Here is a 27,072-nt window from a genome sequence, read left to right as displayed (position 1 = left end):
ATGACAAAATTGTTGAATATTTTCAAAATATAACAAATAGAATTTGAAATTTTACATTATTTTATAAACATTTTTGATTCATTTATGCCCCTAAAATTTAAAAGACTAAATTACTTAGCAATAAAAATATATGTTATAAAGTAAAAATTAGACAAAACTATTACTCTAAAATCAAAGTAACAAAAAAGAGATATAAACTTTTTATTTATTAGTTAATTATTTTATTAAAACCTTTTATTTATTTATTAATTGTTTCTTTTTTAAAAAAGAACCTCCCCCGCCTTTTCGTTCTCTTTTCCTTTCTTCCTCGTTCGTCCCGTCTCTGCACAGTCTAACAATGGCAAAAAGCCCCTCGCAAGAGAAAGCAAAGTTCTAAATCAATCCCACAAAAAACCAACTCTCTCCTAAAGCAAAAGCAATAAAAGTTCATACCCATCTTTTTTTGAATCCTCACAGACAACCCAATAAAGCACCATCTTCAAAAAGCAATCCAACACCTTCCAAACTTCACCTCATTAAGCAACATGGTAAGCAAAAACAATCTTTTCTATATATACTCTGTACCCAATTCCTTTTTCACTCTTCCATTGCTGACCCCTCTCGCTTCACAACCATGCCAGGAGAAATTGTGCTCTCCGACCCCATTGTTGAAGCTGATTCAGAACATGCAGCACCCAGCACCAGTTCAGCTGCTAGTGGAAGCCGTACTCATGGGGTTGATTATAATCCAGAACCATTTGAGAGTGAGAGATTACCTGTCTCTTTGTCTTCTGAAATCCAGAGGTTTCTTCGAGTGGCGAATTCGATTGAAAGAGAGGAGCCTCGTATTGCTTATCTCTGTAAGTCATTGGTTTCTCTTCTTTTTTTGGTCTGTCAGCTGATTTTCCTTCGAAGTAACATAATGGATATTTTCTAGCTATGAAAGTTATATCTCGTTTGTTCTTTCATGAACACTTGAGAATATTCCTCACCTTTCCGTTTTCAATTCTGTATTTCCTTTTCGAGATTCTGGGTTCTCGTTGGGATTCTTTGTCGCAATAGATTTGGAATAAAGGAATATACTGACACTTTTTTTTCCTCTCAACATTTGAATTACTGGAATTAGAAACGTTTATTGAACCTGAATCATATATTACATTTCACGTGTGAGTGTGAATGATAAGTTTCAATTAGGAAGTTGAAGTTATTTTGAAGGCAGGCATCGTGAAGTGTAGAGTATAGTATGGTATCTTCTCTCATTACTTTTAAAATATTGTTCCACGAGCAATCTTCACACCTGGGTTGTATTACTGCTGAGTTGTACTTAACTTGTTTAAGTGCTCCATTTCTTGCTTAGGTCGTTTTCATGCATTTGTGATTGCTCATAACCTCGATCGAAATTCAAATGGGCGGGGAGTCCGGCAACTTAAAACTGCTCTTCTACAGCGACTTGAACAGGTAGTCAATGAAACCGAATTCACATGTTCATACATTCGAGCTCTGCAGGTTGCAACTTGTATAATGTTTGCTTATAAACCCATTACCTTTTCATCTCCCAAGATGTCTTACTTTTGTTACACTCCCAGTCTCCCAACGTGTGATTTCTTTTTTGTATTTAGCTATTTCCAATTTTACCTTGAAATGATTGAACACGAAGTAATTTTGCTCCTTTTTATGGAGGTTACACTTAATATTTTAGTATGAACGTCCATTCAATGTGAATTACCGACAATATCAAACTAGGTGGACAGGATTTTCTATGGAGCTGGAGTTGGGGTCATATATTGGGGTTGTTAGTTATAGATTGTAAAAAAAGAGCTGTCGAGGAACAGAGCTGTTGCTCGCTGGACTCCCTGTACTCAACATTGTTGAGTTTTCTCATGACAGAAACTGGCTTAGATTAGTGAAGAGAAGTTCATTTCTTTTTATCTGTTTCTTGCATTCTGTGTTTCAGTAGATGTATTGTACATGGTTAATTATCAGTCAATTTATTTTAAATGGCAGTAACATGGTATGGGGATTGGTGACAGAAGTCCATTTCTTGTTTCTGTTCAAATACCTCTAAATCTGAACCTACTTATCTTGTTTATGATTTGCGCTTGTAGGATGAAGAAGTTACAATTCAGAAACGAAAGGAAAAAAGTGATGCTCGTGAACTTAGGCGAGTTTATCGTATATACAAGGATTCTATAGTAAAATATGGTGGGGCATTTGATTTGGATAACAGGTAAAGAAGATTTTATCTTGGGATATATATGTCTACCAGGTCAAGCTAAAATGGCTAATTTTTGAACAAATCTGTCTGGACCAGTCATAGAGAGAAGTTGATAAATGCACGCAGAACTGCCTCCGTATTGTATGAAGTCTTGAAGACCCTCAACAGTGCAACTGCTCCTCAGGTGCTTCATCTTTTTCGTACTTGTAATCTGTACCATGTACTTTCCTCCTTTTTTCTTGATCCATTCTTAGTCTTCTGGTAAAAGCTAAGGCCCTCCTTGGTAATCATTTCGTTTTTTGTTTTTGGTTTTTTAAAATTAAGCCCATTTCCTCTCTCTCTCTCTTTTTTTCACAATAAGTCGCATCTTTCTTTAAGTACAATGGATGAATTCTTAATCAAATTCTCAAAACAAAAACAATGTTTTAAAAGGCTACTTTTTTAATTTTCTAAATTTGGCTTCGTTTTTTAAATCATTGGTAGATTGTAGGACGAAAGTTGGAGATGGAAGTAGTGTCTATAAGCTTTAACTTGAAAAACAAAAACAAAAACAAAAAAAAAAAAAAACAAAAAACAAAATGGTTATCAAACAAGGCTTAAGTGATTCAAATATTAATTTTTGATCATTACAATTCTATTGTGTTTTTCACACTGTAGGCACTTTCTGAAAGAGATGATAACCATTTGAAGACATTCTATGTACCATATAACATTCTACCACTTGATCATAGAAGCGTTCAGCAACCCATCATGCAATTACCCGAGGTGAGGTAGTTTTCATTAGTTCAGTTAGCAACAGAAGATCTTGCTATTGCATGCATTGATGCTGCTGACACTCTTTCTGAATAATAAAGTATGGAAAGTCAGACAACTAATGAATAATTTTTATAGATTAAAGCGGCTGTTGCAGTAATTTCCAATGTCCGTGGTTTACCTTCAGCCACAGATTTTCAGAAAAATGGGCCCTTTACAGATTTGTTTGATTTTCTTCAATGGAGCTTTGGTTTTCAGGTTCAACTCCTATTCCTTTCTCTTTGCATCTATTTGTTCTCATCCGGGCTTTGTAGTTTTCTTCCCTGTCTTGCATTGTGATAAAATCTTTAACTTAACTTTTGACTAACGGAGAAGCAGAAAATTGAAAGATCAAGTTGCATTACATGCTTTGTTTCATCTGTTCATAAATTTCTCGACAATTTATCTATGCTTGTTTTTCCATCAGAGAGATAATGTGGCCAATCAGAGGGAGCATTTGGTTCTACTCCTTGCTAACATGCAAGCTCGACTAACAAATAAGCAGAAGTCTGGCTCAAAGGTACTTTCCTCTTTAGTTTAAAAATATTAGGAAGTACTTTGTTCAATCTAATTTTATCTTTTTACTTTTCACGATAAAGTTAGGAGATAACCCAATGGATGAGTTAATGAGGAAGTTTTTCAAGAACTATACACATTGGTGCAAGTTTTTGGGGAGGAAAAGCAATATAAGGTAATAAAGCATGCTTCTTCCTCTATCCAGAGAAGCCGTAACTCTAGAATTTTTCTTGTTTGAAAGTAAAATTATCATTAAGTAACAAAAATAGATCTTGACATGTCACCAAGTTTAACCCTTTTCATGGTGTATATCTTCATCTTATTTATTTATTATTTTTTATTGAAGTGAGGTGATATTAATCCGTAAACCACTTCTATTTTAACGTTGTTTTGTTGCTTAGATTGCTTGAAATCATCCATGCACTAAAAGTTCTTATTTGTCCTTGAAGGTTGCCTTACGTGAAACAAGAAGGTCAGCAGTATAAACTTTTGTACATTGGGCTTTACTTGCTTATATGGGGAGAGGCAGCAAACTTGAGATTCATGCCGGAATGTCTCTGTTATATTTTTCACCATGTGAGATCAATAACTGCTTCCTTCCCATTAGTAGCACTTACTAACCCCTACCTACTTCAACAGTATGAATGCAGTAACAGAAAGACTGAAAGAGTAAATAGTAAAAAATCGATAGGCTCTTGGAGCTTGGATGAGTCAATAAGTCACAGCTTTTGAAATATATATTAGCTTTTAAAATATCAACTCGTGAGACAACTTTTCTAATTTTCGTTTGAGAATTTCCTCTGGGTCATTCTGAAAATCCTTTTAGGCTTCTTGATTATAGGCCACATGCAGATTTCACATTCACAAAAGTACGGAAAGATTACGCGATTTCTAGACTGTTTTTAGCATTGGACGTTTGTTTGTTGCCTAAACCATGAAATTCCCAATCATGGGATCAAATAAATTAAAACTGGAAAACAAAATTATTTTTATTGCTGCTCAAAGCTCAATTCTCTTGATGAGCGTAGCAGTTTCCAATTTTTGTAACTAATGTTTGCCTAACTACTGCTAATGTCTCAATTGTCATTGCCATTCCATTGAGTTTAGATATTGTTTACTCATTTTTTCATTACATCCTAGTCAACTAATCTTATTGAGAGTACTCTGGTTGATAATTTCTTGTGCATGTTTTGGTCTTGTAATGTGGGTGAGCATAGTGATTTCTAGTCCTGAAATTAGAACATTCTTTTTCAAAATTTAAAAATACCATATTTTTATCAAGCAATAATGCCAATAAGTTTTCTAATTTTCTACCCTGTTTTCCATAAGATGGCATATGAGTTGCACGGTATGTTGACCAGCGCTGTTAGCTTGACAACCTGGGAGAAGGTCATGCCAGCATATGGTGGGGGAGCCGAGTCTTTTCTTGAGAATGTAGTTACCCCTATTTACATAGTCATAGAAAAGGTACTTTTTTTTTGTTGTTGCGCTCTACATATGGAGTGGTTATAACTCATAGTAAGAGTCATAAATTAATACTGTTGAAAAATTTGAAGGAAACCAAGAAAAGCAAGAACGGGTCAGCCAACTACTCTACGTGGAGAAACTACGATGATTTGAATGAGTATTTCTGGTTAGTAATAAGTACAATTTTTCTTCTGTTTACTAGCGTCTCTTGCTTTCAAACCTATCCTCCAAGGAGCTGCAAACTTGAAACAAGTTTTACTGTTGTATTTTTCAGGTCACCTGATTGCTTTGAGTTAGGCTGGCCCCTGCGTTTGGACCACGATTTTTTTCATGTAGATGATCCAAATGAAAAAAATGAAGATGATTTAAATAAAAAAAATACTAGGTTTCGCTTCCGAAATGGTAAAAAGGCAGAAGAAAGACAGACAGAAGGAAATGAAGATACTGAACCAGTGGTGTGAATATTTTCTTGGACTTTCTCATAAGCCATTGCAAATATTTTTTTCTTTCAGAATTTATGGGATTCAATTGCTAGCGTAACCTTTAATGAGAGGATTAAACTTGCTTTCGAATTATCTGTATATGTAAAGGATACTATTATGGTTTTGCTATCAACTGTTTCTCTTGACATTTTGAGATCTAGCATCTGAATTAGTTGTCAATAACAAACTTTCCCAGTTTCCCTGCCAATAGCTTTTGACTCGGAAGATGGCTAACTAGTTACAAGCATATAGATTAGCTACGGGTTCCTAGAATCAGGGCTGAAGAGTTTTACCAGGTGTTTAGTGTTTGTTTGAAGATTTGACATTTCTATTCATGTCTATATCGTTTCTTTTGCAGCTATCTACGGATGAAGTTCGTGAGCAGAACTTGCGGAAGAAGGGGTTAGGAAAAACTAATTTTGTAGAGGTTCGTTCATTCTTGCAGATCTTTAGAAGTTTCAAGAGAATGTGGAGCTTCTATATTCTGTCCTTGCAGGTTGGTCGAAAACATTGTACGAGTAATTGGCTAACTTTCTATATTTTATTGTGGTTTTTCTATGTTTATGTTTACCTTTTTTGCATTGCAGGCGATGATAATTATGGCATTTAATGAATTGGATACTCCACTTCAATTGTTTGATGCTGTCATATTTGAGGATGTGTCTAGTGTTTTTGTTACATCTTCAGTACTTAAATTGTTGCAAGGTATTTATCGTTTCTCGTTTTTGCTTCTGGTTTTGATTCAAAGTCACTACGTTCTTCATTATTTCAGTTTCCACTGGCAAAGAAATAAAGAAGTTGAGAAATGAATTGGTTTCTAAAGGTGGAAGGGTAACTATAAATGAGGAAATGAATCGGTTTCTAAAGGTGGAAGTGTAACTATAAATGAAAAGAAGATTGTTAATCATGTGACTTCTTTCTTTTACTCACTATGTAATAATGATAAGAGGAAGAATTTCTAAATTTTAATTAGATGAGAATCCATTTTAGTGAACCATTTTCTCAAATCTCGAGAAGGAAGACCTTTAAAGACAACGAGAGATATTTTTAATTGTGTTGGTAAATAACTTGGTCTAGATGTGTACTCCATCTCTGCTTTTCAAGAATTTTGTTGGTTTTAATTTTTTAAAGAAATTATTTAAGGACCTCTTGTGCCTCAAATTCCTTCAACACTTTCTTCCATATCAATGTAAATTTCTCTATATTTATATGAAAATAAGTAAGAGGTCTAAGGAAAACGAAGCACTTGATTGTTTTTGTAAATTTTCACGTCTAGAAACTTGGTAAATTCATTTGTTTGGTAATAAATCTAAATGAGATCTGCTTTGCAGCAATTCTTGAGATTACATTTACATGGAAGGCGAGGCGAACTATGGGGTCTTCTCAGAAAAAGAAATATCTGATAAAGCTTGGTGTAGCAGTAATATGGACCATTGTTCTTCCAGTTTGTTATGCATATTACAGGAGCAAATACACATGTTACACAACAAAGAAAGGGAGTTGGATTGGAGAATGGTGTTTCTCTTCCTACATGATTGCTGTTGCAATTTACCTAATCAGCAATGCAGTTGATCTGGTTTTATTTCTTGTTCCGGCAGTAGGCAAGTACATTGAGACTTCAAATGGCCGTATGTGCACTCTTTTGTCCTATTGGACAGAGGTAGGCTCTAAATGCTTGAAATAGCTCACCTAATGAGTTGCTTGCTATAAAATATCCTTTCTACAGTTATATATAATATCATCCTGTTTGTGCGCTTTGTGTTGTTTTGCGGAGATGAATTGGACCATACATACATATATACATACATACATACATACATACATACATAGATACATACATACATACGTACATACATACATACATACATACATATAGACATACATACATACATACATATATATATACACATACATACATACATACATACATATATATACATATATATATATATATATATATATATATATATATATATATATATATATATATGTACGTATACGTATGTATACATACATACATACATACATACGTATGTATATAAATATATCATAATGCAATTACAAAAAGTGATGAACGATCTTAAAAGATCTTATACTACTTCATCCAAACATGGAAGCTTTTAATTGTGTGGTAAATTGAAAATGCGAGCAGTTCAGTGGCTACACAATCAAAATAGTGATATCATGTTATCCCATGGTTAATATCAACTTGACATCCTTTGAAATTGATCTCTTTTCTCCAGATCTGAAAAATATTTATTTCCCTTCTTATAGTGCATCTAGAAAAGTCTGGACACCTGTAATTGGTCTTTTCCTTGCTGGACATTTCTGGTGAAGAAAGATGAATTTTTTTCTTTTTCCATATATATTTAAATTAAAAAATTAACTGTACTTTTTATTGAAGAAATAAAAAGAAACAAATGTTCAAAGATACAAGAAAACACTAAAATTAATCAATCACTCAAAACAAATTACTAAGGAAGTGAAGGAAGATAGAATTTATAAATCCTGTCCAGGTGTTACACATTTCATGGGAAGAAAGAATTTCATGACCTTGTTCAAAACCATTTCAAAGAATTTCATGACCTTGTCCCAAACCATTTCCTTTCAAATCTAGTTTACTATTCTGTTTCCGTTTCTTTTTTCCTTTTTTCTTTTAATTTACTAGAGGAAAGGTTCTTGATTTGGCATCTTATGCCAGACTTGTTATCAATCATGTTTAGAAATATTTTGTTCTAACATCTTCAGTCATGGTTTCTTGTAATGTTCATGTTATGCTGTTTATTATTTGTGTTTGTTTAATGGAAAATCTGTGTAGGTCTTGTTTTTCTCTTTCTCCTTCAAATGTTTGTTTTTAATTTTCAGCCTAGATTATATGTTGGGCGTGGAATGCAGGAAAGCCAAGTTTCAATGCTTAAGTATATTCTAAATCTTTTACTTTCTTTTTTTAAATTGCAGCAGTTTTCCTTGTTGAGCTTTTCTAAGGTGTTTCTGTTTCTTTCATGTAGGTATACACTATTTTGGGTGCTTGTACTATTAAGCAAATTTTCCTTCAGTTACTATTTTGAGGTAAAAACTGAGACGTGCCATGCTTGTAGTGTGCTTTACAGCTCAGCGAAACATTTATTTTCATTTGATAACTAAACATTGAATAGATAATTCTTATTTCTACTCCTGGGAAGTCTCTCTCTACATTAAGCAGGCTCTTAAGTAAGCTCATGCAACGAATGAGAATAATGTGAAATTATGACATAAGTTTGATGGAGCCATTAGAAGATGACAGTAATATTCTGAAAAATGGTTATAACATACATTCCTATTCAGACAAATATATCTTTTGTGTCAAATAAACAATACTTTTTAGTAGTGCTCAAGGTATTGACAGTAGTTTTGATTTATGTTCAAGTAAACATTTTTATTAAACTGCCGATTCACCTAAAAGCTTAAGCTGGTGGTTGAAGGCAAATTTAATTATATATCACCAACACTTCCCCTTACTTGTGGGCGAAATATTTGAAAGGTCCAACAAATGGAAATCAATTTTACCTCACTTGTGGGCAGAAATGTTTGAAAGGCCCAACAAGTGGAAATTAATTTTTAATTGGGGAGGAAACAACAATGCAGGGGCTTGAACACATGACCTTCCTGGACCACCTGCTCTGATACCATATTAAATTGCCAATTCACCCAAAAGCTTAAGTTGGTGGTTGAAGGCAAATTTAATTATATATCACCAACAATTTTAACTGCTGTGTTACATGCTTGAAGTAAATAATGGTTTTTATTTGTTCACTGTGGGTACGCAGATTAAACCACTCGTAGACCCAACCAAGAGGATAATGAAAATTGGGGTGAAGAAGTATGACTGGCATGAGCTTTTCCCAAAAGGTATTTACTATTTTTTTTTTTGGTGTAAGAGTTGAATTGAAGTGCTGTTCTTTTCTTGATGTCCACAGGGAAACATGTTCCATTTGAGGTAGACTTTGGACGTCTAGCAAAAGTTTCCCCCATCCAATAATGGACTATCTTCTGCGTTTATTGTATTTGATTATAGGCTAACTATTTCACAAGTACTATTTTCTAGTTTTAACTTCAAGAAATTCAAAACTTGCTTCTTGAGAAGATATGTCTACTTTAATACTCAAATTTTTATTGACTTGGCAAACTAAGTACTAGATTAATTAATCAACTACATTCTGCCAATGCTGATTTCTTCTAGAATACTGTTTTTTTATAAGAAAAGAATACTGTCAATTTTTATTAAATATCATTAATTTTGAAATTTGCAACATTAATATGGTCTCTTAGAGATGCTCATATCCATGTCTGGACAAGCAAAAAAATTGGAATGACTATTATGACTTATCATCGTTTTCTCTTTAGGGTAACATGTTCATTGTTTGACTATCTGCTAAATTATTGTCTTGCAGTTAGGAGTAATGCTGGTGCAATTGTGGCTATCTGGGCTCCTATAGTAGTTGTGAGTTTTTCTTAAATATATAAGCGCCTATCCTTTGCTTTTCTTTAATGAAAATACTGAACCTCCGTTGAGAAATAATGTAAGAAAATACAGTCATACTAGATAGGAGAAACCCCCAAAAAGCTCCCAACTACTGGAAGGGGTCCAATCAAGTAAAATGAGACCTAGCGAATAATTACAAAAAGGCCTGGACACCAGTGCCCAAGATATCTCACTTGTCTATGCAAATCTATTATCCTTTAGTAGTTATTTTAATTTTCTTATAGAAGAAAATACTTTCTAATGATAATCATTCATTTATCCTAACGCCCTACTTTAAGCTGGATTTACTAGTGATTTAACACATTGAGCCTAGGAGTTCTGACAACATAATATGTATTTACTGTAATGGTAATTCAAGAAAATGAAAGAGGAAGTAGCGTTCCCTATTTTAGCTCTGCCCTCTGCTGACCAAAAAGCATCACAGAAATATTTGTGATATCTTTTTAAATAAGTTAACCTTGCCAATGCCCTCATGCTATTTTGTTACAAGCTTGCAGTGAGAATGATTTAATTTGTTGATAGTTATATTGATTACTAATATCCTTACTCTTTCATTCTCTGCTTAGGTATATTTTATGGATTCTCAAATATGGTATTCTGTGTTCTGTACGATCTTTGGTGGTCTATATGGCATTTTGCATCACCTTGGTGAGGTAAGCTGTTTCTTGATCCATTATGAAGAAAAATTACGGTGGTCTCATACGATGATTTGCAGATTCGAACATTAGGAATGCTGAGAAGTAGATTTCATACCTTGCCTTATGCATTTAATGCTTGCCTGTGCCCACCTTTGTTGAGAGGTGATAAAAAGAAGGGGAAAGGTTTCTTTTTGAAGAGGTTTCAGGTCTGGATTCTGGAGCTATGCTATTCCCTTATTAGGCACAATGTTTTATGACCCATTTGACCCGAAATTTACCTTCCAATTGTTTATCTCAGGCTTCTGAAAGCAAAGATAATGGTCTTTCCAAGTTCGTTGTTGTATGGAACGAAATCATCAAGAGTTTTCGACATGAAGACCTAATAAACAATAGGTGATTCTACTTTATATATTTTTTAATCTTTTAGAACCGGTGATTCCATCTTGTGAGATACTCGTTCTCTCTCTTGAATTAAAATCAGTTGGAGGAATTCTTTGTAACCCATTGCCTTTGCTTCAGATTTTTTTAATACCTTTTGATCTTGCATGATCCAATTAAAGCTTCCTTTCTTCCCTACCTATAAAAAGAGAGGATTGTTAGGAAAGGCATTTCAAAAGAGCTTCCTGATTTCGTTCCTTGGTCTGTTGTATGGTGGGGGATGGGAGAAAGGTATTTTTGGGAGGATCGTTGGGTGGGGGAGCGCCCTTTGGGCTTTTCTTTGGTTGTATAATTTGTTCTCACTTAAAATTCACTTTGTTTTTTTACTTTCTTGTGTGGATTGGGAGTTCTTGTTTGTTTTCCATTGTGCTCTTACCGATAGGGAAACAATGGACGTGATGTCTATTCTTTCGCTTCTCGGCACCCCTTTCAAGGAAGAAGTTGTTGGTTAGACCTTTTTGCTGGATTCTGTGTTGGAAGGTTGAGGAAGACTTGGACCATATTCTTTGCATCGTGACTTGGCTAGCCGTGTTTGGGACTCTTTTCTCTAGACCTTTGGCTTGAGTTCTGTTCGTCACAGAGTTGATAGAGATATGACCAAGGAGTTTCTCCTCAATTCACCGTATGGGGATGGGGATGGGGAGAGAGTCTGTTTCCTCTAGTGTGCTAGCGTTTGTGCTATTCTGTGGGTGCTTTGGGATGAGAGGAATAGTAGGGTGTTTAGGCTCTTGAGAAGGAGAGTGAAGACATGGTTTTTTGTTCTCCTTCGTGTTTTTCATTGGGCTTCGATTTCTAAGACCTTTTGTAATTATCCTATGAACATGATTTTGTATAGTTGGAGTCCCTTCTCGTAGGGGATTCCTCTTTTTTGTGGGCCTGGTTGTTTTGTTTGCCCTTGTATTCTTTTATTCTTCCTCAATGAAAGTCATGATTTCTCATGAAAAAAAGAGGAGAGGTATATCGACTTTGGCCCAAAAATTCCGCAGAGAAACTTCAAGAAGCTCAATACTAACGATTGAGACCATGGTTATCTCTGAAACCTCATGTGATGCACCAGCTTATAGGATGAAAAACACCATCCACAACACCGAACTAAAAAAATCATCATTAACGATAACTGCTATATCTTTTTCAGAGAAATGAAATGGAAGTAAAAATCTTCTTATCGTTCACAAACCAATACAAGGAAATTGGTGCATAGGATAGCCCTCCTCATGAATCTAACACTATTTAGTTCGAATTAGCTCCCCCATTATTTGTGATAACAAAAAGGTATATTCAGAAAAGCCATGAGAAACAAGTATAAAAGAAGCTTGGTGACCTTTGTGGTTTCTGAATATTCACTGAGTTTTCATCTTCAGGGAATTGGATTTGATGATGATGCCAGTGTCTTCGGAATTGTTTTCTGGTATAGTTCGCTGGCCTGTTTTTCTCCTAGCAAATAAGGTAATTGATTGATGTTCAATATAATGTCTTTATTTATCTGTTGCTTTCTCCATTCCAACCATGTTATTTTGTTCATGTAGTTCACAACAGCTTTGAACATTGCAAAAGAATTCATTGGCAAGGATGCAAATCTGATTAAAAAGATTAGAAAAGATGAGTACATGAATTCTGCTGTAAAAGAATGCTACGAGTCCTTGAAGTACATCCTTGAAATCCTTCTTGTGGGAGATTTGGAGAAGAGGTGGTGGAGAAAGTTTTCTTGTTTCCTTTTTTATTCTTTGTATTAGAAAAAAGGGTTTCATTTTTATATTTCTGTCATTTTTATAGCTCTGTCATTAGTATGTCTTATGGTGTCGACTCATTGATATTCTAGGGTCATATCTGCTCTGATAAATGAAATTGAAGAAAGCATCAACAGATCTAGTCTTCTTGAAGACTTCAAGATGAGCTACCTTCCGGTTCTACATGATAAATGTATCGAGTTGCTAGAACTTTTGGTAATTCTACAATGAAAGATGAATTAAAGTTATATAAAACCTTTTGAATTAAAAATCCCAATTGATTTGCATTTAATTGTTTTCAAGATTCAAGGGAATGAGTCAGATCGGAAAAGAGTTATAAAAGTTCTGCAAGATATATTTGAGCTTGTAACCAGTGATATGATGACTGATGGCTCACGGTTTGTTTCCTCGTCAACATTTCTTTTCAGATGCTTTCAAATGCTCAATTGTCTGATCTTTCATTTTTGTGGAATGCAGAGTACTAGATTTGGTCTATGCTTCTGAACAAATAGAACAGGACTTCATTGATTTTTCTAGACATATTGAACCACAATTATTTGAATCCTTATCTAGCAAAGAATCTATTCATTTCCCTTTGCCAGTTGATGACTCTCTCAAAGAACAGGTGAAGTTTATAAGTTTTCTTCTGCCAGTTAAACATTCTACTATCGATTGGTCTGTAACATTAAAGAGTGGTTTTTCTATGCTTCAATGGGTCAACTTTCATGCAAATGCTAATTGATATGAAATTACCTTGTTCCAGATCAAGCGTTTCCATTTGCTGCTTACTGTCAAAGATAGTGCAATGGACATACCTGTAAACTTGGAGGCTCGAAGGCGCATTTCATTCTTTGCAACATCAATGTTTATGAATGTGCCCAAAGCCCCTAAAGTAAGCAATATGATGTCGTTCAGGTTAGTTACTTTTCCTATTTCTCAAGGGTTGGTAGTTTCCACGAAGCACAAACAATATTGTTTGAAAAATTTAGGTTGTTTTTTTTCAATAAAAAAATCTATTTACTCCGCCAATATATTAGTTAATAGTTTTTAGACATGTGTGTTGCACATCAATACCTGCTGTGATATTATTCATTTGAGCTTATATTAAAATGAAATTTAATTTAATTAATTTTGAAGAAATACTCTATTCAAGATATTTATCTTAATTGGAACGCTTTCGTTTTTTCTCAGTAATCATGTATTCTCTAGTTATATCAAGTGGATCTTGTTTGTATAGGGATGTGATGAGAGTGCTATGGATGTGTCAACGTAGTTGAGATGTCCGGGTGTACTTCCTGATCCTCAAACTATATATTTCGCTATTTATTTGCCATTTTGTTTTCTATGTACTTTGAGCATTAGCCTCTCTTCATTCATCAATGAAAAGTAAGTTATGTTTCTATTTTAAAAAAGGGAGTAGAGTACTATTTGAGGTCAAGTAGAGGATTGATGGCAAATTCTTAAAATGATTTTTTTTCACTTTAACTGGAGTTTTGTTCCTAGACAATAGATCTGATGTAAAAACGAGACCTACGTAGCAGAGGAATGGATCGAAAAATTACTCTAGATGCATATAAACTAATTTAGAAGTTAACACGCTTAATAACTACCCTAATTATATTAGTTAGGGTTAAGAAAAATACTTACCTCGTAGTTTCCCAATCCTCGAAATCTCCTCACGGTCATGAACTCGGGACCACCACTAGTGTTGATCTGCTCTTCTCTGGATTTAGAACCGGGTGGTGGGACCCGTTAAGCGAAGGAAAATATGAGAGAGGGATGGAAAATAGGAGGAAGGAAGCAAAAACTTGGTTAAGTGAGAGAGATGAGAAAATTTGAATAATTTCTAAAAATATTATAAAAAAGTCTCAAAAGAATTTTTAAAACATATTTTTATATAAAATTTAGATGCAAAATGCATGAAAATCTTTCACAAAAAATCAATACCTCATTTTCCGTTTCATTTTAATGGGTTATATGTTTACATTTTATGTAAACACTTGTCCCATTAAGTGTTAGTGGAATTATCTAACAAAATATTGGATTTTCCCACTAACTTTAGTCCAAGGGCAATATAGTTATTTGACTAACTAAGTCAAAGTCTAGTCAACATTTTGACTTTTTGCCATTTTGTTGGTCTTGACTAATTTCGACCTCCCGAGCATGAATCCGTATTCATTTTTTCGAAATTCAAAATCATATTTGAATATAAAGTCCAAGGTTTAACTTTTCAAAGTCAAAAGTCAATACTTTGACTTTTTACAACTTTTGACTATTTCCATCAATTCCGAGCTTCTGAATATGAATCTATATTCATATTTTTAATATTTGAATCACATTTAAAAATAAAACTCTATAACCGACAACTATATCACATATATTCGTCGGTTTTTTTCTACCTAATTTGAACAATTTGAATTATTTCAACATATTGTTTTAAGTTAATTCCATATGAGCTAGCAGGGGAACCTAATGGACTTATAGATCATGGGCTTCAACGATCCGAGATTAACTAGCTAAACCCTTTTAGACCGAGCTAATCAACATTCGTAAACTAACGGGTTATTTCACTAAAGTCTCGTAGTTGCACTCTCCTCACTATAGATATATTTGTGTCCATTTTATACAACCATGATCAGTAAGTTCGTAACCTCGGCTAGGTCAAAATATCGTTTTACTCTCGAGACTACATCTTGTTCCTTAAGTTCTAGTTATCTACTATTGAACAATTGGTTTAAGGTTCAACCTATAAACCGAAATCCTCTCGGGCCAATAAGAGGGTGTGATCCCTTGTTCAAGACTTGGTTTTAGTCCTTAAGGGAATCTATCTACTAACCCTAGAAGCGAATTTCATCTTGCACCCTGTGTCTCTAGCCGTCCACCCGGTCTTACCCTTGAAATGGGAGGCCTTATTTTGCTAGCGCCGTTGAGCTGCCCTCATCTATGCTGATCTAAGGATAATAACATTTGAATATAAGTTCATAGTTAGTTCAAGATTAAGATTAAGTTATCTAGGTCATCATAATCAGTTTATATAGTCAACAGTGTTTATAACCTAAAAGTGACTATTTCATGTTTCCAGTCTTATGTAAACTCTTTACCTAGGATGCTCCCACTCCCATGTCTCCACATGAACGACTTAGGATCACATCGTTTGTACTAACTACTGAGCAGGTCGCATCCATAGTGTTCCTAGAATAAGGCGCCCAACCTTATTCATACACTATAGACCGTGGGCTATAAACTCAAACTTGATCCACGTTTATGTTTTTACATAAAATTCAAGTCTACACTAGATAGCCTCGGGATCTTAGTTTATTGGATTTAAGATTATGTTATTCTATTTTCATAATAACCACTTTATTGAATAAAATATAATTTTAACTACAAACTACGAGTTTTAGGACATAAATTCCAACATGATCCTCACTTGTGACATAATTTCTAAGAATATAAATGCTGTGAAATTATAAATTGTTACATTGGCCTCATTGCCGGTTAAGTCATTTTGACATCGTTGCTAATGTTTCTACTACTAAGAGTGATGGATTGTTAACGATTCAAAAGACAGAATAATTTTTATAAGAGTATTCTTGATTCAGTTTTGAAAGGTAAATTAGGTAGTTTATAGAAAGAGTTCTTTTCTGCGAGGTAGACTTACTCTGAAAGATCTAGTTTTATGAAGTTTATCACTGTATTGTCTTCTGCTTTTCAAATACCTTCTAGTATTGCTTATAGCATTATATGATGACTGACTTTCTTGAGGGGTGGGGGATAAGGATGGTGAGATCCCTATTCAATTGAGAAAAAGTTTCCAAACCTAAACTAGAAGGTGAGGAATATTTGATCCTGCACACTGAAGCATGTTTGGGCAAAAAGTTGGGAAATTCACATTTTGGGTGTGCATTATTGGTGAATTGTCTTTTAAGATGTGTCCAGTTTATCAAAAGCCATCTTTTATATGAGAGAGTTGATATCTTATTTGTTTCTCAGAAAATAAACTTTGGTACAGTATTTTAACTCCATACTACACGGAGGATATAAATTTTTCATTGGAAGAGCTTCACTCAAGCCATCAAGAAGTTTCCATCATATTTTACATGCAAAAGATGTTTCCAGGTCACTATCCGACATATGCTTTATCTCTTTCTAATTTTTTATGTTGTCAGCTTCTAATCATTAAATTATTTGCAAACGTCTTTCCATTCTTTTAGATGAGTGGAAAAACTTTTTGGAGCGACTTGGCTATGAAGATATGGAAAAACTAAAAGATGAAGGGAAAGAGGAAGAACTTAGAAACTGGGCTTCGTTTCGGGGACAAACCTTGAGTAGAACAGGTAATCAGATACTTACAACTGGATATTGGTGAAGAACGTTTAGTTCACATTTTTATGCTATATCTTATTTGGTTACAGTAAGAGGAATGATGTACTATAGGGAGGCATTAAAACTTCAAGCTTTTCTTGATATGGCTGAAGATGAAGGTGAAGAACATTTATTTTAATTATAGTGTAAACCGTTATTATTTGTAGCACTAGCTTTTGAATAGAAGATGTTGTGAATTCTGACATCTCATGTTTCCATGTGCTTTAAAGTCCTTATCGTGTGACTTATTCCTGCATCCAGATATTCTAGAAGGTTATGATACAATTGAGAGAGGAAATCGTGCATTATCTGCTCAAATAGACGCTTTAACTGATATGAAATTTACGTATGTGTTGTCCTGCCAATCTTTTGGAGCACAAAAAGCTTGTGGTGATCCCCGTGCAAAGGACATTCTTGATTTGATGATAAGGTAACTGTCTTCTTGGAAGCGAAAGCTATTACAAACTTTGAAGTACTAGGAATTAACATGACACTCATTCTGCCTAAATCTTCCTTGAAGGTATCCATCTCTTCGTGTTGCATATGTTGAGGAGAAAGAAATGCCGGACAACCAGAAAGTTTATTCATCTAAGTTAATTAAAGCTGTAAATGGTTATGATCAGGTAAATATCATTCAAATATTGTAAAATTGACATGTTATTGAATAATCTATATGTTATTCGATGTGACAATGTTTTCTGTTCCCTCTTCTGTTGGAGATAATAAAAAGATATTTGAACCCAGCTATGGTGATGCTTAAGGCGTAATTATGTTAAAAAAGATCCTAAAAACAAGATTAATGTAGGTTCCAGAAGTCACTTTTCGCTAGCATTTTGAGAATTCAACACTTGTACTGGATATTGAAACTTTTGAGGTCAAATATACTTTATGTGGTCTCGTTTAAAGATATGACCACTTATTTTTGTATTATGTAATTTTACAAATCTAGCTCTAATAAGTATTGGGTTCTTGCAAAACAATATTTTACACTGTTTTTATATTCTTTTGCCCTCTCCATGTTGTTGGGCCACGACTCCTAATATGGTAAGCAATCCAAATTCACACTACGAATAGAAAGAACTATTGGTAACACAAATGCACACGGTTCTGCTTTCTTTCTTGTAAGAGGACATTATGCTTGGAAGAATTCAGATGAAAAGAAGGCTGACAAATCTTGAGTGATTGCAATCTTGTGAAAATAACATGTGTCGAAAAAAACTATAACTGAACTATAATCATATAAATCATAAGCATTCATCAAGAACAAATATCAGAACATCCTTATTACTAAATGATTGGGACCATGGATTTTGGCCTACTTTATGGCAGTAGATTCACAATCCATTATTGAACACCTCCATAATATGTTTTCTAGCAAATTAGTGGTAGCTTACTTACTTACCTACATATGTTGAAAGCCACTGAATATTTGCAAATGAGTTTCATTTCACTTGTACAGTTGTACTTCATGTGTTAACTTTTCTTTTATAGGTAGTATACAGCATAAAGCTTCCTGGTCAGCCGCACCTTGGAGAAGGGAAGCCTGAAAACCAAAATCATGCAATTATTTTCACACGTGGCGAAGCTCTTCAAACAGTTGATATGAACCAGGTAGGTCTTCCTCTTCTAACCTGACTAATGGTTCCGTGCTTATTCTTATGGTGTGTGCTTGGCCAGGATAATTATTTGGAAGAGGCCCTGAAGATGAGAAATCTTCTTCAAGAATTTTTTAAACACAAAGTACGGAAACCACCTGCTATTCTGGGTTTGAGGGAGCATATATTCACTGGAAGGTTAGATTAACTGCTATGATCACTTAATTGTGAATTAATCATGTCATATCAACACTCAGTCAAACTGCATTGAATTAATAACGTTGGGCCACTATGACGGCATTACTAATACTTATGTTCAGTTTGTCATAATTTCAGTGCTGGTCTCATCCAACTTAAAAATTTTCAATTAATTGACCGTTTGCACATTGTTATTTATTTTATTATCAGTATATGAGTATTAGGAAAAGCTTAAAGATTTTCTCTTCTTACTATCTGTTTATCTGATATATAATTATTAGAGTGATGGGTTTCATCAAAAAATATGAGTTATGGTTTACCAGGCAGATATAATTTTGCACCATAACTTGATTCAACATATAAGAGATGAAAAATTTTTCTATGAAGGAAATGTGTACCATGTTTGCTACAATTATAGATCATTTATTAAGCTGGATTTTTTTATACTTGAACTGCAGTGTTTCTTCCTTAGCATGGTTCATGTCATATCAGGAGACGAGCTTTGTCACAATTGGTCAAAGGATTCTTGCCAATCCTCTCAGGTAATGTATTTGCTGGTTCTACGCTCCCAATATCCAAGTTAGGGCAATAATTAGGGGTAAAACTTCTAGTAGCGGCCTTTCCCTCCTCCCTCCTGGCCAGGAAAATCCAGTTTTGGAATTTCTTTATATGCTTCACATAGAAGCAAATACAATAGTGACACCAGTTAGTCAGATTGATGGTTTGACAATTAAGGCAAAAACAGCCAATTGGAATGGAGTAATCATGTTTATATCTTTCCATGCAGTAACCAAGTATGGCTCTTTTTTTGATTACCTCGTTTTTCTGTCGTGTCCTTCGACACTATTGCATGACTAGTCATGCCTTTTCCTCTTCCTGATCAAAACTACTTTGGAATGCTTCCCACAGGGTACGATTTCACTATGGACACCCGGATGTCTTTGACAGGGTGTTTCACATCACGAGAGGTGGCATCAGCAAGGCATCAAAAACTATTAACTTGAGCGAAGATGTTTATGCAGGTATGATCTAGTGGCTTTGATTCTGCCCCATAGTGTTGAACATGACTGACATGCGGATGGTTCTTGTGGATAGGATTTAACTCTACTCTACGTCGGGGCTACATTACATACCATGAGTACATGCAAATAGGCAAAGGCCGTGATGTAGGACTGAATCAGATTTCCAAGTTTGAAGCTAAGACAGCAAATGGGAACAGTGAACAAACTCTAAGCCGGGATATATATCGTCTTGGGCAACGATTTGATTTCTTCAGGATGCTATCTTGTTACTATACTACAATTGGATACTATTTCAGTAGCCTGGTAATGTCTCTTTATTTATTTGTCGCTCTTTATAAGTTTCATCTCACTGATTGGTTTTGCAAACTATCTGCCAATTCACTGCACAGATATCAGTACTTGGAATTTATGTTTTCCTTTACGGACAATTATATCTTGTTCTAAGTGGGTTGGAAAAAGCCCTTCTCCTTGGAGCTAGACTGCAGAATGTCAGATCTTTGGAAACAGCTCTTGCTTCGCAGTCATTTATACAGCTGGGTCTCCTTACAGGCTTACCAATGGTCATGGAAATTGCACTTGAAAGAGGATTCCTTACTGCCCTCCAAGATTTCATACTCATGCAGTTGCAATTGTCAGTTGTTTTTTTCACATTTTCACTAGGAACAAAAACTCATTACTTTGGGCGCACAATACTTCATGGGGGTGCAAAGTACAGACCTACGGGGCGTAAGGTAGTGGTATTTTATGCCACTTTTACTGAAAACTACAGATTGTATTCAAGAAGTCACTTCGTCAAAGGGTTCGAGCTACTGCTTCTGTTGGTAGTCTATGATTTGTTCAGACGTTCGTATCAGAGCAGCATGGCTTATCTCTTGATCACTTACTCCATCTGGTTTATGTCAATCACTTGGTTATTTGCACCATTTTTGTTCAATCCCTCTGGGTTCAGTTGGGCCAAGATAGTAGATGACTGGAAAGAGTGGAATAAGTGGATTAAACAGCAAGGTGGTATAGGAGTTCAGCAGGACAAAAGCTGGCAGTCTTGGTGGGACGACGAACAAGCCCACCTTCGTCATTCAGGACTTGTTTCCAGGTTGATTGAAGCATTCCTTTCATTAAGATTTTTCATGTATCAGTATGGACTCGTGTATCACCTTGACATCTCCCAGCATAGCAGAAATTTTCTAGTTTATGTGCTTTCTTGGGCTGTGATTGCTGCAATTTTCTTACTTGTCAAGGTTAGTTCTCCAAAACTCCAACTTTCTTATATTTTAAAGTGGAAAGTACAGCTGATACTTCATTTTGTGGCCTTCAGGACTAGGTAGGTATTTTAGTTTTACTTATAACTTCACAATCTTTATCTCTAAGTGACTTCTCGTCTAACACTGCTGATTTATGCAAAAATATGGACAAGGGTTGTGTGATTCCTATGAGATATGGCATTATTCAAAATTAGTTCTTTTTTTAATTAAAAAAACCTTAATTCCTATGAGATATGACACTAGTCAAAATTAGTTCTTTTTTTTAATAAAAAAAACCTTAATTCGTATGAGATATGACTTGATACACTTGGTGCAAACATAGGCAGTAAACCTGGGGAAGCAGCAATTCAGTGCCAACTATCACTTCGCATTCAGACTATTCAAAGCATTTCTCTTCCTCGGCGTTCTAGCCGTAATTATTTCTCTATCCGTTGTCTGTCAATTATCTCTTAAGGACATGGTCATCTGCTCTCTCGCCTTCCTTCCAACTGGATGGGGATTGATTTTGGTAAGGTTGAATATTCTTGTTCCCCTACCCTCTCATTCTCTCCCTGATTTCTTACTGAGTTTTGATTGTAATCTTGGTTTAGTTTGCTCAAACTGTGAGGCCAAAAATAGAGCACACTTGGCTGTGGGACTTCACCAGGGTTCTAGCCAAATCATACGATTACGGTATGGGCGTTGTTATTTTTGCTCCCGTAGCTATTCTAGCATGGCTTCCAAATATATCAGACTTCCAAACCCGTTTCCTCTTCAACGAGGCGTTCAACAGGCACTTGCATATCCAAACAATTATTGCTGGGACACAGAAGCACAAGTAGATAATTTGAGTAAATGTTTGTGTTCAGTCCATTTTGTAGTCATACAGTGGTGACAAATCCTCTTACACAGAAATTTAAACACTTAGAAATTCATGTAGTTATTTATGAATCAGGATGGGATATAGGAATACAAAGTTTAGATGTGAATGTTTTGAATTGAGGATTAGTATATTTTTTTGTATCATAGCCATATTTTCTGATGTACCATCTTTCATATAATTCAATAATAATGTTCTTTAATTGACTTCAACCAATTTTTTGTTGTGCTGAGTCATATCAAGGATTTGATCTCAAATTTTTAGGTTCCCTTTGGGTGATCTTTCATTATTGGTCCTCCTAAAATGTTCATGATGTTATGAACAAAAGGAATAAGCTTCTCATAATATTCAAGGGAAGCAAACTTTTAATTTGTATGAAAACAATTCGATCAATTTTAACCATCCATGTAACTCGTATATAACGCAAAGAAAGTAATATTTCACTCAAAATTCAATCAACAAAATATTAAAACCCTGACTATCAAAAGTACAAATTGTATGAAAAATAAAAGGGAATTTTGAAATGTACAATAATAGACTAATATTTACAAAATACAATAAAAACTTAGATTTGATCAATGATAACAATGATGGTAAATATTAATAAATTTCTATCCGTGTATTGATAAACATTGATATAAATTTATTGTCTATTAGTAATTATTTTCGATAGTCCTGTAATTTACATCAATTTTTCAAAAATACACGAGATTTTTTTTCTTAAAAAGATTATACAAAAATTTGAAGCACTATCATTGGGAATCTCTGATTGAAAAAAAAAAAGAAAAGAAGAAAACTCACACTTCTTATAACATGGATAAATTACCCATCCAATTGTTAATTAATTTTGAGATGGAAAATAAACAGACAGGTAAACTATCAAATATATCTATCAAATATGATATTAGAGCCCATAAAGTCCAAATAGATGTTCATAAAGCCCAAACGGGTGTTTGATTTAATAAAATGAAATTGAAATCTAATCAAGAATGGGAAACATGACACCATCATGATATGACAAATAGAAACCTAACAATTATGATAAGATTAGTAGATTGTGTATCATGTATATACGTTTTCAAATTCATAACTATTTAATAAAAAAGAATGTTGATTAGATCAAAATTGAAAGTCACCAATAATTTTCGTTTATCATGGGTAAGGACACTATTGCTAACATAATAACCTCTATTCGTAATGCTGACATGAATAGAAAAGGAATGGTTCAAATACCATCTACTAACATCACCGAAAACATTGTGAAAAACTTTTACGAGAAGGTTTTATTGAAAACTTAAGGAAACATTGGGAAAACAACAAGGATTTTTAGGTTTGAACCCTACAACATAGAAGAAATAAGAAAGGATCATATCAAACGATTTTCAATTGAAAACGGATCAGTCGACCTGGTCTTCGAATATATTCTAACTATAAAAAAAAATCCTAGAATTTGAGGCAACATGGGCATTGTAATTCTTTCTACTTCTCGGGGTATAATGACAGATCGAGAAGCTCGACTACAGGGAATCGACGGCGAAATTTTTTGTTATATATGGTAATCTTTATGATATTCGAATTATACACCGAACTTCCCTATTTGTAAAAAAAAGAAAAGAAAAGAGGTGGTTTTATAGTTTATAATACCACTCCCCCTTCATTAATTGAGACTTTGAAAGATGTTTCGTCTGGAATGAAAAAGCAAAAAAGGATTTCTGAAGGTTTCATTACTGAATCACCTACCAATGATATGTTTTGGATTTGTTTATATAATGAGGATCCAATTCTAGGTTACGTTTCAGGAAGGATTCAACATAGTTTGATCCATATACTAGGTTATAGGGAGTCAAAATTTCAGTAAGTTGTTATGATTCAACCAAGACTAGAAGACGTATAATTTATAGACTACGCAACAAAGATTCGAATGATTAGGTGAAGTATTATTTTCACTTGCAATATTCTTTTTTTGTAGGGAGATAAAATTTTAAATAGAAAATTTCAAGAAACTGATTTTCTTTCAATAAGTAGATTTAGAACTTAGTTAAGGAATAAAAAAAAAAAAAGAAAATAAGGGACTCCATTCGGAAAATTTGTGAAAATGTCATGTGATTCGTAGGCGGAGACGAATTATGGTAATTTGTTCCAATTCGAGACATATACAAAGACAAGGATAATTTTTTTTTTAAAAAAATGACCCCTAAGGCCACCCACAATACACACACACCTACAATATACACATAAAAAAAAAAAATGAAAGGATCCGTTTTGACATGAAATGGATATATCCATATATCTCCGACTTAGATTTATGAGATGAGAAAATATCAAAACCCATACCAAGAATCAGTTCACGTAGAAATGGACGTATTAGCTCACGTAAAAGTACGCGTAGAATACCTAAGGGCGTTATTCATGTTAAAGCAAGTTTCAACAATACTATTGTGACTGTTACAGATGTATGGGTCGGGTAATTTCTTGGTCCTTTGCCGGTACGTGTGGAATCAAAAGTACAAGAAAAGGGACACCATTTGCGGCTCAAATCGCAACAGGATATGCTATTCGAGCAGTAGTGGATCAAGGGATGCAACGAGCTGAAGTTATGATAAAGGGCCTTGGTCTCAGAAGAGATGCAACATTAAGAGCTATTCCAAGAAGTTGAATTATAGGGTGGTTAGGGTCTTTATAGACTGTATCGCAAATTCTTTGTTCCATCTTTCCTTAAAATTGAATCTACTTTTCCAGAGCGTAGTGACTGAATCTGCTTTAAAATAGATAGCTACCTCGAAGCGAGGGGAGCCGTAACGTAACGGACAATAGTTTCATAATGAATGCAGACCGAATTAACAAGCCAATGTACCGAATCGCTGGATCCGTTGATTTTCTTTCTTTATGCAAGATCGGATGATTTGTCACTTTCTAAATCTTATTCTTTCTCAACAATATCTCTGTCTTATGGAGCTTTATAATGAAACCAAAGATACTGATATCTTGGTAGCATTCCAAGTAACTCCTCAATCAGAAGTTCCACCGCTTCGTGGGGAAGCAGGGATCGCTGTAGCTGCTGAATCTTCTACTGGTACATGGACAACTGTGTGGACCGATGAGATTACCAGTCTTGATCGTTGATGCTATGGAATCGAGCTTGTTGCTGGAGAAGAAAATCAATATATTGCTTATGTAGCTTATCCCCTAGACCTTTTTGAAGAAGGTTATGTTACTAACATGTTTACTTCCATTGTGGGTAATGTATTTGGATTCAAGGCTCTATGTGCTCTAGATCTGGAGGATTTGTGAATCCCTACTGCTTATATTCAGACTTTCTAAGGCCCGCCTTATGGTATCCAAGTTGAAAGAGATAAATTGAACAAGTATGGTCGCCCTTTAATGGGTTGTACTATTAAACCAAAATTAGGATTATTCGCTAAGAATTATGGTAGAGCAGTTTATGAATGTCTACTCGGTGGACTTGATTTTACCAAAGATGATAAAAACGTGAATTCCCAACCATTTATGCGTTGGAGAGACCATTTCCTATTTTGTGCAGAAGCTATTTTGAAATCACAAGCTAAAACAGGTGAAGTCAAAGGACATTACTTTAATGCTACTGTAGGTACATGCGAAGAAATGATGAAAAGGGATATATTTTCCTGAGAATTGGGAGTTCCTATTGTCATGCATGATTACTTAACAGGTGGATTCACTGCAAATACTAGCTTGGCTCATTATTGCCGAGATAATGGTCTACTTCTGAACATTCACTCCAATGCATGCTGTTATTGATAGACAGAAGAATCATGGTATGCACTTTCGTGTATTAGTTAAAGCGTTACGTATGTCCGGTGGAGACCATATTCACGCTGGTATCGTAGTAGGTAAACTTGAAGGGAAAAGAGAAATCACTTTAGGATTTGTAGATTTACTACGTGATGATTTTCTTGAAAAAGACCGAAGTCGTGATATTTATTTCACTCAAGGTTGGGTCTCTTTACCCGGTGTTTTGCCAATGGCTTTTAGTGGTATTCACGTTTGGCATATGACTGCTCTAACCAAGATTTTTGGAGATGATTCTGTACTACAATTCGGTGAAGGAACTTTGGGGCACCCTTGGGGTCATGCACCTGGTGCCATAGCTAATCGGGTAGCTCTAGAAGCATGTGTACAAGCTCGTAATGAGGGACGTGATCTTGCTCGTGAGGGTAATGAAATTATCCATGAGGCTTGTAAATAAAGTCCTGAACTAGCTGCTGCTTGTGAAGTATGGAAGGAGATCAAATTTAAATTTGAGGCAATGGATACTTTGTAATCTAGTAATTAATATTCGTTCTTTTAATTGACTTTCAATTAAACTAAACTCGACCCAATCTTTTACTAAAAGGATTGAGCCGAATACAATACAAAGATATTATTGTATATATTTTTACTATATATACAAAATAGAAAATTGAAATCAAAATATAAGACGAAACAATTTAAACATTTTGATTGTTGTGCTGGATCCGCAATTAAGCCTATGGATCCTTAAGATTGGTGTAGTCATTTAATATATTATATCCCATAGTGTCGTTTCAGATCCGGGATCGAGCTAAGTATCACAACTTCTTCTACCAATCCTGTATATTGTCCTTTTTGTTCTGTCTTGGAATACAAATTTTTTAGTAGACGAGATTTGACGAAAAAATTTCTTCATATTCATAAGGATAACAACATTTTTTTTAATGAGAATTTGAAAATTTGACATAACTGGTGAGATCATTTCATTGAAAAAAAAAAGAATTCTTTTTTGGGAGAACGTTAAGTATCACTTCACTATATATAACAGAACCTTCTTTTTAAGATCAATTCGTTAATACTTCATAATCCTAATGATTGAATTTAGATCTTATCCTGATAGGAAATGAGATATGAAAATGATTTCTTTTTTTATCGAATGACTATTCAGCTAGCTATTGTATCTTCATGTAAATAGGGGCAAGAAAGCTCTATGGAAAAAAGATGGTG

General features: G+C 34.5%; 2 protein-coding genes across 2 annotated transcripts; both read left to right on the top strand.

Moving 5' to 3' along the window:
- Positions 1 to 304: 304 nt before the first annotated feature.
- LOC103502463 (putative callose synthase 8) lies at positions 305 to 22,289 on the top strand. Its single transcript, XM_051087987.1, has 41 exons — positions 305 to 839; positions 1,337 to 1,437; positions 2,085 to 2,206; positions 2,291 to 2,378; positions 2,852 to 2,959; positions 3,086 to 3,205; positions 3,414 to 3,506; positions 3,586 to 3,677; positions 3,952 to 4,078; positions 4,832 to 4,969; positions 5,059 to 5,135; positions 5,244 to 5,424; positions 5,810 to 5,947; positions 6,039 to 6,156; positions 6,783 to 7,111; positions 8,317 to 8,369; positions 8,460 to 8,520; positions 9,258 to 9,339; positions 9,882 to 9,931; positions 10,540 to 10,626; positions 10,689 to 10,817; positions 10,910 to 11,004; positions 12,411 to 12,495; positions 12,576 to 12,736; positions 12,869 to 12,992; positions 13,080 to 13,174; positions 13,254 to 13,401; positions 13,540 to 13,691; positions 16,789 to 16,895; positions 16,991 to 17,113; positions 17,192 to 17,260; positions 17,403 to 17,571; positions 17,662 to 17,764; positions 18,633 to 18,752; positions 18,819 to 18,934; positions 19,393 to 19,476; positions 19,844 to 19,956; positions 20,030 to 20,259; positions 20,346 to 21,194; positions 21,541 to 21,726; positions 21,809 to 22,289. Exons 1-41 carry the CDS (start codon positions 614 to 616, stop codon positions 22,037 to 22,039), a joined length of 5,880 nt encoding a protein of 1,959 aa, XP_050943944.1. The 5' UTR covers positions 305 to 613; the 3' UTR covers positions 22,040 to 22,289.
- A 2,737-nt stretch (positions 22,290 to 25,026) lies between these two features.
- On the top strand, positions 25,027 to 25,955 carry LOC127150305 (ribulose bisphosphate carboxylase large chain). Its single transcript, XM_051087717.1, is given in 1 exon segment — positions 25,027 to 25,955. A coding segment is annotated over 1 exon segment (828 nt). The 3' UTR covers positions 25,855 to 25,955.
- Positions 25,956 to 27,072: the final 1,117 nt, after the last annotated feature.

Source organism: Cucumis melo, chromosome 7, assembly GCF_025177605.1.
Source record: "Cucumis melo cultivar AY chromosome 7, USDA_Cmelo_AY_1.0, whole genome shotgun sequence".
In the NCBI taxonomy this organism is placed as follows: domain Eukaryota; kingdom Viridiplantae; phylum Streptophyta; class Magnoliopsida; order Cucurbitales; family Cucurbitaceae; genus Cucumis; species Cucumis melo.
This window is presented reverse-complemented; position numbering and strand designations above follow the sequence as displayed.

Coding starts and splice junctions, on each gene's coding strand:
- LOC103502463 (XM_051087987.1), top strand. CDS start 614: ATGCCAGGAGAAATTGTGCTCTCCGACCCCATTGTTGAAGCTGATTCA. Junction 16,896..16,990: donor CATGCAAAAGATGTTTCCAG/GTCACTATCCGA, acceptor CCATTCTTTTAG/ATGAGTGGAAAAACTTTTTG. Junction 20,260..20,345: donor GATACTATTTCAGTAGCCTG/GTAATGTCTCTT, acceptor TTCACTGCACAG/ATATCAGTACTTGGAATTTA.